Source organism: Hypanus sabinus, chromosome 20, assembly GCF_030144855.1.
Source record: "Hypanus sabinus isolate sHypSab1 chromosome 20, sHypSab1.hap1, whole genome shotgun sequence".
NCBI classification, from domain to species: domain Eukaryota; kingdom Metazoa; phylum Chordata; class Chondrichthyes; order Myliobatiformes; family Dasyatidae; genus Hypanus; species Hypanus sabinus.
The window spans coordinates 19,007,120-19,021,054 of NC_082725.1; the positions used below are offsets into that span (position 1 = coordinate 19,007,120).

General features: G+C 39.6%; 1 protein-coding gene across 5 annotated transcripts in view; it reads right to left on the reverse strand.

Moving 5' to 3' along the window:
- Positions 1–7,925: 7,925 nt before the first annotated feature.
- Positions 7,926–13,935, reverse strand: part of LOC132378342 (progressive ankylosis protein homolog B-like) — a 137,593-nt gene continuing 131,583 nt past the window's right edge. For 4 of the 5 annotated variants that reach the window (XM_059945175.1, XM_059945172.1, XM_059945174.1 and 1 more), the window contains one exon: positions 7,927–10,641. In XM_059945175.1, coding sequence (XP_059801158.1) covers positions 10,528–10,641 — 114 coding nt within the window. In that variant the 3' untranslated portion in view covers positions 7,927–10,527. Of the gene's footprint in view, positions 10,642–13,935 lie in introns of all 5 variants that reach the window. The other variant, XM_059945173.1, reaches the window with a different exon arrangement.

A 13,935-nucleotide genomic window follows, 5' to 3' on the forward strand; every position in this document is an offset into this window, starting at 1 on the left:
CCACAGAAATTGCATTTTCTGTGGTGACGGTATAGCTTTAAGCCAAGTGGCTTTCATCAGCAAATACTGAGATGCTGAAGTAACAGGAAAGTGTTGTAAGTAATGCCACGACAGTACCACCTGTAGAGCAAAACCCGATAGAGCTGTCTCTCATCTGGGTGACCTTGGCTAGATAAGAGGGCAGTAATGTGGAGTGGTTAGTTTAAATTGTTCTGCAAGAAGGCAGTGATTGTGGAAAATGTTCAGAGATTCACATACCTCTAAGTAAATCCTCCTTCAGCCAGCCAGGCATAGCCTCCTCATGCTCTCTTTGCATGAGATGATAAAACATTTGTCGTGCAAGGATATTCCTGTTGAGATGCCATCATAGAACAACAGCACAGTACAGGCATTTCAGCCTGTGATGTTATTGTTAACATGTCAACCTAGTCCAAGATCAATCTAACCCTCCCTCCTACAGAGCCCTCCATCTTTCTATCATCCGTGTCCCCATCAAAGAGTTTCTTCAATGTCCCCAAGTGTATCTAGGTCCTTCAACATTCGTTAGGTAGAACAAACAAAACAATCTTAGATAGAGTGAATATGGAGAGAATGTTTCGTACAGTGGGAGAGTCTAGGACCACAGCCTCTGAATTAAGGGGTGGCCATTTAGAACAGAGATGAGGAAAAAGTTCTTTAGCCAGAGGGTGGTGAATCTATGGAATTCATTGCCACAGACTAGTTTATTGGGTTGATAGGTTCTTGACTAATCAGGGCATCAAAGGTTACCGGGCGTAGGCAGGAGAATGGAGTTGAGAGAAATAATAAATCAGCCATGATGGAATGGTGGAGCAGGCACGATGGGCTGAATGGCCTAATTCTGATCCGATGTTATTTGATCTTGTATATTTCCCTCTACCACCACCCCGGGAGAGTATTCCACACACTCACCACTCTGTTTGTTTTAAAAAAAAACACATCTTTGACATTTCCAGCCCACCCCACAGATTCATCCTTGTCCCTTTGGCAGGCCTTCTGGTTTGTAGCCCTGATAATGCAGGTCAGCTAGCTTCACTTTCCCATATGAGGACTGTTGTCCCCTGCTGAACACATTATGCAGCAGACTACAGTAGAATCTCCAGAGTAATTTGCATTCTGACCTGATGCAAACATTGAGTCTCATTTTCAGAAGACAGATGGCATTTTCCTTTGTCATTTTTTTGCACTTGGACTTTAATTTGTTGGGGGACTTGGCTGGTGTTATGAGAATAGAAAGGACGTGGAATGTGTTTTCTTCAGCAGTTCAGAACAATAATGAGCACCCCTGCCTTGTATGGGAAAATGTTTCAAAAGACTGCAGTGAGACTTGTAAGGTGCCTTTTAAAATGTGGTTAAAAACAAACATTGTACTGTTAGTTCTCCTGCCCACAGTTTTCTTTAAATGGTAGTTTTCTAGAGCTTTGAGCTCTTGGTTACCTCAGAGGATGGAAGTGTGAATGTATGATGATTGGTTTCATTAGATGTGCAGCTGATGCTTATAGAAAGGCAAAGTCACTAATGTGGATCACAACTGGAAGCCCCTGGTCAATTTCCAAACCAATTAAGACCAGCTAAAAATCAATTTTGAATTACACGGAGCTGTGGGAGAAACAGATGATCCAATTTCTATTTGTTCCATTTCCTATAGTCGTTTAACAGTTTAATGTGAAACACCCTGGTTTCCTTGGCTGTGTAAGTCTAGGGAAGACACTCTCAAGTCCCACCAAACTCGTCAGATTGAGTCAGCTTGTCCCACCTCAAACCCCGGTTTGTGTGGATGCTGTGTAATTTGCTACCCTGTTACACATTAGTGCTTTGAAATAACAGACAGTACACTGCATACGATGAAAGGAATTATATTTATTAATCTTAACTAAAGGGTTAATACAGAATAGCAAAAAGAGCTCATTCTAATTAAAGAGTCAAATATGCACAAATTGGAGCTCAACTTGAACTTCTCTGCCACTCATGCGCTGGGCCCTCGGTCAATGTGAAAGCCCACACCACCTTCCGAATGTCGCTCACCATCCACCTCAAACAAACAGGTCTCCCACCGATCGTATGCTACGACCGGTTCTCCCTAGCATCTTCTCTCTCCATCTCTCGTTGAACACAAGCCCAAGATCAAACTTATTGACCTTCACCAAGAAAACCTCCAGCTAATTGGATGGCACACATTCCACAGCATCCCTTGTCTTCAATGGTAACCCAAACAGGCTGAAAGTGGAACTGCTAAATGAAATACCTGCAGCGTAACAGTAAAGGTATGAACCTGAGCATTACAAATGTTTACTTAGCTATTTTACTTGCACATCTCCATTGATCAGAATCAGATTCAGTATCACTGGCGTATGTCATGAAACTTGTTAACTTTATGGCAGCAGTACAATGAAATGCGTAAATAAATGAGCTGCAGTAAGTGTATATATTATGTAGAGAATATATATGTCTATTAAATAGTTAAGTTAAAATAAGTAGTGCAAAAGAACAGAAATACAAAAAGTGGTGAGATAGAGTTCATGGGTTCAATGTCCAATGGCAGAGGGAAAGAAGCTATTCCAGAATCACTGAGTGTGTGCCTTCAGTTTCTGCACCTCCTACCCAATGATAATAATGTGAGGAAGGCATATCCTGGGTGGTGCGGTCCTTAGTGATGAATGCCACTTTCCCAAGGCACCACTCCTTGAAGATTTCTTGGATACTATGGAGAGTGGTACCAATGATTGAGCGGACTAACTTAACAAGTTTCTGCAACTTGGATCTTGTGCAGTGCCCCCCCCCCCCCACACCAGATGGTGGTGAAGCAAATCAGAATGCTCTCCAAGGTACACTTGTAGATCTTTTCAATTGTTTAGTTAAATCTCCTCAAGCTCCTAATGAAATGTTGCCAATGTCTTACCTTCTTTAGATCCGCATCAAAATGTGGTGTCCAGGTCAGGTTCTCAGAAATATTGACATCCAAGAATTTGAATTTGCTCACTCTCTCCACTTCTGATCCCTCTGAGGATTGGTTTCTGTTCCTTCAACTTACTCTTCCTGGTCCACAGTCAGCTCTTTGGTCTTACTGATGTTGAGTGCAAGGTTGCTGCTGCGACACCACTCATCTAGCTGGTGTATCTCGCTACAGTATGTCCTTTCATCACCATCTGAAATTCTGCCAATGGTGGTTGCATCGCCAGCAAATTTATAGAAGCTGTTTGAATTATGCCTAGCCACACAGTCTCGGGTGTGGAGAGAGTAGAGCAGTGGGCTAAGCCCATGTCCCTATGGAGCGCCAAGGTTAATTGTCAGCGAGGTGGAGATGTTATTTCTAATCCACACAGATGATGGTCTTCCGGTTAAGATGTTGAGAACCCAGTTGCAGAGGGGGGTACAGAGGCCCAGGTTCTGTAACTTCTCAAAAAGGACTGTGGGAATGGTGTTAAATGTTGAGCGACATAGTCAATAAAACAGCATCCTGACTTAGGTATTTGCATTGTCCAGGTGACCCAAGGCTGCGTGGAGAGGCATTGAGCTTACGTCGGCTCTAGACCTGTTGTGGTGATAGGCAAATGTCCAAGTTCTTCCTGAGACGGGCGTTGATTATAACGATGGTCAATGTAGATGTGAGTGCTACTGGACAATAGTTGTTGAGGCTGCTCGTGCTGCTCTTAATGGGCACTGGTATAATTGTTGCCCTTTTGAAGCAGGTGGGAACCTCCAACCATACAATGAGAGATTGAAAGCACCTTTGAATACTCCTGCCAGTTTTCAGAGCCTTACCCAGGTACTTCATCGGGTCCTGCTTCCTTGTGAGGATTCACTGTCAAGAGACAGCCTGACGTCAGCCTCCGAGATGGAGGTCACAGGGTCACCGGGCGCAGCAGGGATCCTCTTAGCTGTGATTTTATTCAGCCTTTCAAAGCGAGCATAAAAGGCATTGCATTCCTCTGGTAGTGAAGCATCACAGCCACTCATGACATTGGGTTTTGCAATGGCCTGCAAACTCTGACAGAGTTCAAGGTCATCTTTCTGTATTGGTTAGAAGCTTTTTGAAGAAACAGCTTGTTATTTTCTAAAGTAAACCTTTGAGAAAGCGGTCTGTTTTGATATCCTATTTGGGCAATCTAATATTATGTTGGCATGTACAATAGGTGAATTTTACTGAGGGTATTGCATATACTGTAGATGTCTTCCATAAACTTTAACATTTGTTTCTGCAGTTTTATTCGCTGAAGTTATTCAGGTTCCTAAGTTAAACGTTTGATCTTCAGAGATCTATGAAGGATATTTAACAAAGTTAGACAATAAATTTAAAAGAATGTCTACAATCATGGCTGAAGGACTGAAAAGTTTGTTGGGATATTGCTCATGAAGGGGTGTACAGAATGGGGTGTTATAAGGGTATGATGCTGAGTACACAGTTGTCTATTGTGTCTGAGGAAGTCAGTCAAAACAAGAAGGCGATTAGGGAAAGAGAAATACGAATAATACAACATATTACTCAAAGGACAATGTTTACACTAAGAATGCATTAATAACCACAATAAGTCTCGCTGGTAGACTTTGAAAGGTAGTTATCTTTCAATAACAGGGGTAATATTAATTAGTAAAGATGCAGCTGGTAAATTTTCTACCCTTGAACATTAAAAATTTCCTATAGCTTCTCAGACTAAATGTCAAGTTTACTTATTTATACATTGCTGTGAATCTACTGGTTAAACTTAGATGCTCTTTAGTCATCAGGAAATGTAAAGGGGAGAAGAATAAATGGTGTGGTCAGTTTGTATAGACTGGAGAAAACATACAGATTGCATCTAAACTTAATTACTGCAATCTGTGTTTTAAATTGGAAGAGAAAAAAATTGTTTCCTTTCCAATAGAGAATGTGCCTCTTCCATTTACAAGTAGCTGATAATTCATGCTTGTTGTTCTGGTTTAATTCATTACCTGTACTGCAGCTTTATCTGTTCTTTTGGTAAATGTATCATGTTAAGAGCAGTGATTGTCTCAGCAGCTGGATGTACTTTGGAATCACTGAACTTTGCTAAATGAGGTTGGGAATGGTTTTATTTTCTTGAAGTAGTTTCCTAATTTATGTCGTGATTTGCCTCTCATTGCTCCATTTTCCTTTGACAAACCTGGTTTCAGGTTGAGCAGCATCACTTAAAGATTGGTACAATGTTCTATCATTAATACTGTCACTCTTTACACTGTCTATTTACAAGATTAATAATCCCTACGTATTGTTGGGACCAATTCTTATGCTATATGTCAGTGATTTGGATGATGGAATTGATAGTTTTGTTGCAAAGTTTGCAGACAATATGAAGATAGGTGGAGGAACAGGTAGTTTTGAAGAAGTAGGGACACTACAGTACGACTTGGATTAGCAGAATGGGCAAAGAAGTGGCAGATGGAATGTAGTGTCGAGAAGTGTATGGTCAGGTACTTCGATAGAGGAAATGAAAGAGTTGACTATTTTCTAAATGCAGGGAAAATACAAAAAATTGAGGCACAAAGAGACATGGCAGTCCTCGTGCAGGATTCCCTAAAGGTGGATTTGCAGGTCGAGTCTGTGGTGAGGAAGCCAAATGCAATGTTCACTGGTGAGGCGTCCACGTGGAGAATGGTGAGCAGCTTTGGGTCCCTTTTCTTAGAAAGGACATTCTGAAACTGGAGAAGGTTCAAAAGAAGTTCATGAAAATGTTTCCAAGATTGAATGATATGTCATTATGAAGAACGATTGATGGCTCTGGGCCTGTATTTATTAAAATGCAGAAGAATGATGGACGACCTCATTGAAACCTATCAAATACTCTATAGAGTAGATGTGGAGAGGATGTTTCCTTTGGTGTGTGAGGACATGGCCTCAGAATAGAGGAGTGTCCTTTTACAATGGAAATGAGGAACTTCTTTAGCCAGAGGAGGGTGGATTTGTTTCTACAGGCAGCTGTGGAGGCCAAGGTTCACAGATTATTGATTGGTCAGGACATGAAGGGATAAATGGAGAAGTCAGCTGATTGGGGCTGACAGGAAAAATGGATCAGCCACGATGAAATGACAGAGTAGATGTGATGGGCCAAATGGCCTAATTCTGCTCTTAAATCTTATGGTCTTGTGGTTTTACTCATTTCAGATTAGCTTTATTTGTCACTTGTACATTGAAATATACAATAAAATGCATCACTTTGCATCAATGACCAGTGTGAGGATTATGCTGGGGACAGCCCACAGTGTCGCCACACTTCCAGAGCCAACATGACATGTCCACAGCTCACTAACCCTAGCTTGTACATATTCGGATTTTGGGAGGAAACTGGAGCACCTGAAGGAAACACTTGCGGTCAAGGGAAGAACATACAGACATCTTACAGACAGTGGTGGGAATCGAATTCCAATTGGTGAGTGCTGTAAAGCGATTGTGCTGCTACATGATTGCTTCACTCCTTTAATTTCAGAGTTGGCAGCTGCCTAATCAATTCCTCTAAGTACTAATTCAGGAAAGCATTTTGTATACACGTCAGGAAATTATCCTGCCCGTTGTTTTCAGTAATTTGATTTACTGATTCTACATGTAAACAATCTGTACAGTATTTCCATTTCTTTAGACGTTTCCTTATTTTACTGTGCCCTCTATTGTAACCACAATTTTGAAACTTATAAACAACTTCAGCTCGAGTTTCCTGTCCTTTGCTGCTGAACCCCACCCAAACCAAAGCTAATTTTCTGCCAACCCAAGTGTTTTTTGTAATCTTGATGATACATGCAATAACATCGTTTAATTGAACTTCTTAGCCTCAGGCTTTTTAACTGTATCAGTCCTCAAAGTTAGATGGAATAATATTTTTAATAATTTCACTGACCCGTGGGCAAAGTCGCAGCAATCAACGATTGGTGCAATCGCCTATTATTGTTACTAAACTTACATTTTTGCTAACAGGAAAATTGTCCTTATTTTTTGAGAATTAATGTGATGATTATAATACAAATCTGTCCAACAACCAGGACTATTTTGGGCCATGACAGGTGTTCCTCTGGTATTCAGCCATTGCCAGACATAAAGGGCCCTGGCCCGGACAGACCAGACTGCAATATAGGACATGCTAAGTAACTTACATGTCGGCACATCTATCAGTCAACACTGTCATGGGACTTCTAAGTGGAATCCAGAATTGGAGTTTGGTTCTGTTAAGGTTACCCAGCAGAATGCTAAGGAAATAAGATCCAGCACTGTGTTCAGATAGATCAGTATAGGAGCAGAAACATTCATTTCAAAGGGGATACACATCTTTGCAGATTAGTTGAGATGATTAAACGCCTCTCCACAAACCCTTCCAGTTTTGACTGGAGGCAAGACGCTGCCCACAGCCTTTGAGAGGTAATGTTTTTGGTCCAGAACAACATTTGGTACACTGGTTGAGGCTTATTAGTCTCTTGGGTCCAGATGGTCAGCTTGCTCAATCCTCCCTGTTCAACATAGCGGAACACAGGTGTGGACTACAACAGTGGGCTGAATTCAACTCAATTGGCCCCTTTTCTCCCCCAGTTGTTTAACTTCTACCCTTAAATCTCTCCTCTGATCCCTATTATAGGCATCTCATTAATGGTTTTCAACCTGAAACAGCAACTGTTTCTAATTCCACTGACAAAGCCTGACCTATTCAGTTCCCTGCATTTTCTGCTTCCATTTCTGATTTTGAGCATTTGCATTTTGTAATTGCTGCAATTTGTTTTAAATTGTCCACTAGAAAACTGCTGAAGAGTCCCAAGAGAGAAAGTAGGAATCCAGGTAAGTCCTAATAGGCTGAGGGCAATGCTATTGTAATCATACAGAACAAGACAAAATGAATTGAAGCAACTGCCATTTTTTTTGCATCTGGTGCTCTGGTTTTGTAAATAATTGTATTTAATCGATATTATAGTTTTAATCATTTTAACCATTTATTTATTGAGATACAGTGTGCAGTAGACACTTTGAGCCACGCTGCACAACAACCTAAATTTATCCCTAGCCTAATCACGGAACAATTTACAAGGACCAACCAACCGGTAGGTCTTTGGACTGTGAGAAAAAAACTGAAGCACACGGAGGAAATCCATGCAGTCATGGGAAGAACGTTCGAACTCTTTATAGGCAGTGTCAGGAATTGAACCTGAGTAAAGCATTGTGCCAACCACTCCACTACCGTGCCATTCTATTTGCACATGGAAAAACGTGTTTTGTTATAGGTGTTGCTTCTTGCCATTTATTTCTCAAACAATTATGTTATTGGTAAAATTGGCCAGGTTTTACCTTTAGGGATTTTGTTCTTGCTGTCTCATGTAGCATATTCTGATTTTGGAGGATGTGGAACTGAATTTTAAATCTTGGATATACCATTTTACAAATAAAGTGTTTCATACAGCACTATGAAAACAATCAGCATGAGGAAAAAATTTAATTAAATAGCCAACAGAATACGCACAAAATCATAACTCCAAAATAATGGATTAAAATCTAATTAATACCATGGAAAAATATACATACATTATATATAGAAAGAAAGAAAACATTCTATATTTGGTATATTAAAATTACACTGTTATATTAAATAGAGCATATGTGGCACTTTAAGTTAATGGAAATTTAATTCTGATTAAATGTTTCACTGCTTAATGAAATTTAAAGCATGTTACAGAACCAATTTGGCTATTAAAGAGAACAGGTTTTCACTCATTTACACATAACATTCATAACTTCTTTTTACACAAAATACTTCATCTAACAATTTAGCAACAATAATGCTGAGAGTCATGTCAAAATAATTTCAAAGAACATGATTACCTGGGGTCATTTTTTCTTTAAGATTCAATAGAAGAGTATTGTGACCATGAGTGTTTCAAACTCTTAGTACATCATGGCCAGATGTTGCAGAATTTGCTTATATTTCCCTGGCCAAATCACTGATCTTGTTAAGGTATTTTACACATTTGAATAATAGTTGAATCACTCAGCAGATATTTTGGGTAAAATGTAAATGTATCTACCCAAATTATGTCAACTTCTACTTTCAAAAGTTTATTACATGCACGCAAAGAAATGCATTGGTTTACAAAAGAATCATTGATATATCCCTTTTTCACAAAGCTTTGCTCGTCAATAATCTGCTGAAATTTTGGATTTTTTTTTACAACCAATCATTGCTAAATCATTGAACACTCTCAGTTCAAAATTATTCTGCACCAACAGTGCACTTTTTTCTTTACCTCAGCTCCAAAGGACTGCCATTGGCGTCCTCAAAGAAAGTTTCATTTCAAAGACAATTACTTGATGTGGCTTCAACAGGCCTTGCAACTGCTCAACTAATATTGAGAACTTCAAACAAATATCGATTATGTGGTAAATGACAGCCTATCAGGCTTGTTTACTGCTGAGCAGATTTAAAGCCAGCCTCCCACAGCTCCTAAAATAAATAGAGGAAAGAAACACCATTTAAACATTGAAGTAGTGTTTGTAGAGTTACAGACAACTCTGAGCTGGTGCCACACTTCCAGAGAAGCCACCACACATGACCCTGCAACATTTACTTGCTATGAATGTTTGTAAGAAATAGCCATTCCTTGACATGTAAACCTTTGCTCTAACAAGCGGCAAAGAAAGAAATGTAAAATTAATTTGAATCATTTGATTCCCACTTTACGATATACAATGCTCTGAATCAGTTCACATATTGGGTGTGAGTACCAAACTTGTGTACTTTGTGAAATTTAACAACTCCCACTTTTAAAATATTTTTCAAGTATTGACCTTGTACCTTTTTAAACATTACTAGATTAGGAAATTCAAGTCAAGTCTGTTTTTAGTACTAATTTCTCTACTTTTTAGCATTTTACTTGCATCACCATCACACACACACACCATTATCCTCAAATACTGTTATCAAACACTTTTTGGTATTAAAAAAATAATCTTGATATGTTTTCAACCTTTTCACTAAGTTGTGTACTTTGTGGCTATGGTGCCTTAAACTCCACCTTGAGCAGCAACATTATGGCAGTAAAGCACACAGGCCACTAGAGAATCTAATTGCAAACAAACATTTGAAGAAAAGTAATACTTAATTAAATAAAATTTAAAAAATATATATACACCCTGTTGTACATTTACATCTACAGTATACAAAGATACACCGTAGATGGAAAACAGGACAGCAGGAAAGCCAAGAAGAGGTGAGAGATGCTTTGGTTGCAGATGTGTTGTTAATACCAATGGGAAGAAGGATGTCAGCCAAGCCAAAGCTGGAAGACTTGATGGATGTTTTCTTTTGAAGTTGTTTTCCTCCATGTATTAGCAGAAATGGAACAGCACTATGCACAAGGAGATCCTTCTCTTGTCTCAAACTGTCTGATGGTGCAAACAATTTCTCAGCACAGTTTAGAAGTTGTCTTTGGCAATAGACACTTCTAGGAAAAATAAAATGGAAGATGGAGAAGAAATGGAGGGCCTAATGTTGTACCAGAGTGACTGCTACAGTACATAAATCTGGTTCACTCATCTTCATCCAATTCCACAACCTCGGACATCTCCTCAGTGACAGCTGTGTAATTCATTGCTGAGTCCTCCCCTTCAGCTGCTGTTGTATCCAGTGTTCTCTTCTTTTTCTGTAACAACAACACCATTTTAATGTTTTACAATCTTTTAACAGTCCAACAAGATACTTAATTCTTTTAACTTCTGTTCTGTAATTTCTTGGTGTCTCATCTAATCCATTCCTGTATCTATGATACAGGGCTGAGAAGTGGGCTTGGTAACCTGTTGGACAGAAATACTGAGGGTCAGAATAATCAAGATGGAGAAGACAATGGGCTTTTCTTGCTACCTGTCGAATGCACAGGGAGCACAAGTTCCTTTGAGCTATGCTCCCTTTACTGAAGAGTGCATTGTATTTTTTTTCATCAGTCAGGACGTTCCGTGATCCATTTGTCCAATCAGCTTAAAGGGTTTACACACAATTCTTTGCTGGGTGGGGTAGAGAGATGATTGTTGTGCACTTTGAGCCTGTCTTGCAATTGGATTGGGGTCAAAGCTCAGGCACCAAAGCAGATTGGGGATATGAGAATCAGAACTGCACTTGGAGATCCAAGAGTTAGCTCACATCTGAGAGTGTGTCAAAAGTCGGTATTCTTTTGACTTTTAGTAGCAGTTGGCAGTCCAACTTAAGGGTGCATTACTGCCACCAACTGGACTGGACTGTGATATAGAGTTGGGAAATAAAATCCCTACTAGTTCTTTATCAAATGAAAACTAACTTACCCCAAAAAGCCAAGATAATATTTGAATTAAAATTACTTCCATAACTCAATAAAGTTTTAAAATGAAAAATGTCAACCCCCCCAAAGATAGTAGTAAAACCTGCATTTGCTTTCATTCAAACTTGTATGCTTCACATTGTAAAATAATGTGTTCAACTGGTTCATAATAATGACAAAATCTACACACTCCAGAGTGATGTTTTTCAACAAGATATAAGGAATAGTTAAATATAGTGTGCCCAATTTGAAGTAAATATAATTCCTTCCCTTCCTGTTTTACCCTCTTCTCCCATCAATCCAACAGTTTCATGTAATCTGTAAAGATATCTTCCCTTATGCTCATTATCCCACGTCTTGCCATAAGACCCTTATTCTTAGCCCCACCAACCCCTTAGTTTCTGATTTGCTAATCTGTCTATTTACACAGATGAATTTTTTTTTAAACAGATTTTTGGCCAAACAATCAACCTGCTCATACCCCTCAATACCTCTATGTGCAGGGACCCACAAGAACAGACAAGCAAACCAATTATTTGAACATGAAATAAAGTTTGAAGAGCTTCCAGCAGCAAATCTGACCTACTGCTAGAATGGCCTGTTTTAAGACTAGTCAAAACCGAAAAGGAATCTGAACAAATTACAATTTTGCAAGGACAAATTTCTTCCACCCCCACTGTAAGCCAAAAATGATGGCAATTAATTCTGCTCTATATCCTGACAAATGGTTAGTAAGACATTTCTTTATTGTTACCTGTAACTCAGGCACAAAAGCAGCCACACCAACACTCCCAATTAAAAATATCAAACATGAGGAAATCTGCAGATGCTGGAAATTCAAACAACAACACACACAAAATGCTGGTGGAACACAGCAGGCCAGGCAGCATTTTTTGTGTGTGTTGTCAGTTAAAAATATCCTTTGATTCATCAGTAAAAGTGGTAAACATATCACAATAATTTTCCTTAACATATTGGTGAACCAACAAACTCTCAGGCATATCAGGATCCTTGGACTTCATTAAATCATCAACCTAAAATCAGCTAAACTCATTAGAAAAAAATCAAGGTGAAGTTACTGAAAAAGCTACAGTCTTCCAACACACTTTTAACAGGGTGATCATTTCTCGGCTCCTTCAAATCAATCCAGTACATTAACATCAACTTCTTCAACTGTAAGGATAATTGTCCCATTTCAACCAGTAAAACCTAAACAGGAGGTGACCTTACTGCACCACAACACAGTCCTAAAGCCTGTGCTTGTACCACATCCAAGTATTTTAATTTTTAAGAGGAAGCTGATTCATAAGCTATGCAGCCATGTACAGATCCAACTAAGCAAATATAAATGGTCAGAGAGTTTACGTGTAGCACCGCAAGAATACCCACACAGATAACCAAAGATATTTAATGCTCCTTTGCATTTATCAGATTTTTTTTACTGATAATGGTGCTTCCATGTCAGCTTATACTTGGTTCAAACGTGATCAGAATGGTCGGGACTGACGAGGGTATTCACTGAGCTGACGAATTGGACTCATGATCAAATTTAAATTTAAATTCAAGACACAGCACAGTAAGAGACCCCTCCAGCCCAACGACGCCAGATGACCCAATTACACCCATGTGACCTACTAACATGAATGTTTTTGGACTGTGAGAGGAAACCAGAGCACCCGAAGGGAACTATGCAGTCAGGGGAGAATGTACAAACTCCTTACACACAGTGGTGGGAATCGAACCCAGTTCGCTGGTGCTGTAAAGTGATGCACTAGCACAATTTACAATGCCAAGTCGCTCAAGATGAAAGGAGCATGGAGATGAGGTTGAGAGGACAATCTTGCAGATGGACACAACAGCTGGGCTAATGGTTTGAGAAGAGATTCAGGGGATTAGAGGGTGCTAGTGAGGGTTGGTCCTATGTCAGGCAGTGAAGTATCATTCTCTACCAGGCAATCAAGCTCACTGCGTTGAATATTAGCTCTGAAGTTGTGTTGGAGCAAATGTTAAACTTGCATGCAGATAACACACAGGCTTGTGACTAGGGGTAACAAGGATGGTCAATATCAGGTTGGAACTCAATTGAGTTGATGTAAGGTCACTGGACTCTCAAACTGGATAGGTTGACGATTTGCTGATTCCACCAGAGTTGCCATTGGTTTGGGGTGAAGGGCGGATGTGTTCAGCTTATGTTTGATTTTGGTGATACACTTGGGATTGAATTTCAAGAGATATTCTTGGATGGAATGTGGGGTAAGGATAGGTGCTGGTCTCATATTGTGTGTGGGCTGTTGTTGCAATGTGCCTTTGAGAGTGGGGTTGGGGTCTGAATTTGCAGTGTCAAGTACCAAACTTGTAGTTAAGTTGGAGATGAGCATCATGTGTGCAATTTGGGTGGTTGATGAGATTTACCCTCGAGAGGGGACAGTCAAAAGTCAGAATGATGACCAGATGATGAAGATTAACTCTATGTTGGCCATGACTGTTGATCAATATTGAGAACAATAATCATATTCTAAGGGTCCATCTGTTAATAGGTATGGACGAGGGAATGTTTTGGGTCAGGAATTAGTATCTGCATTCAAGATAGTGATCTTGGAAACTGGGTCAAGAGTTAAGGAACTTGTGATTGCTTTTGATGGTGAC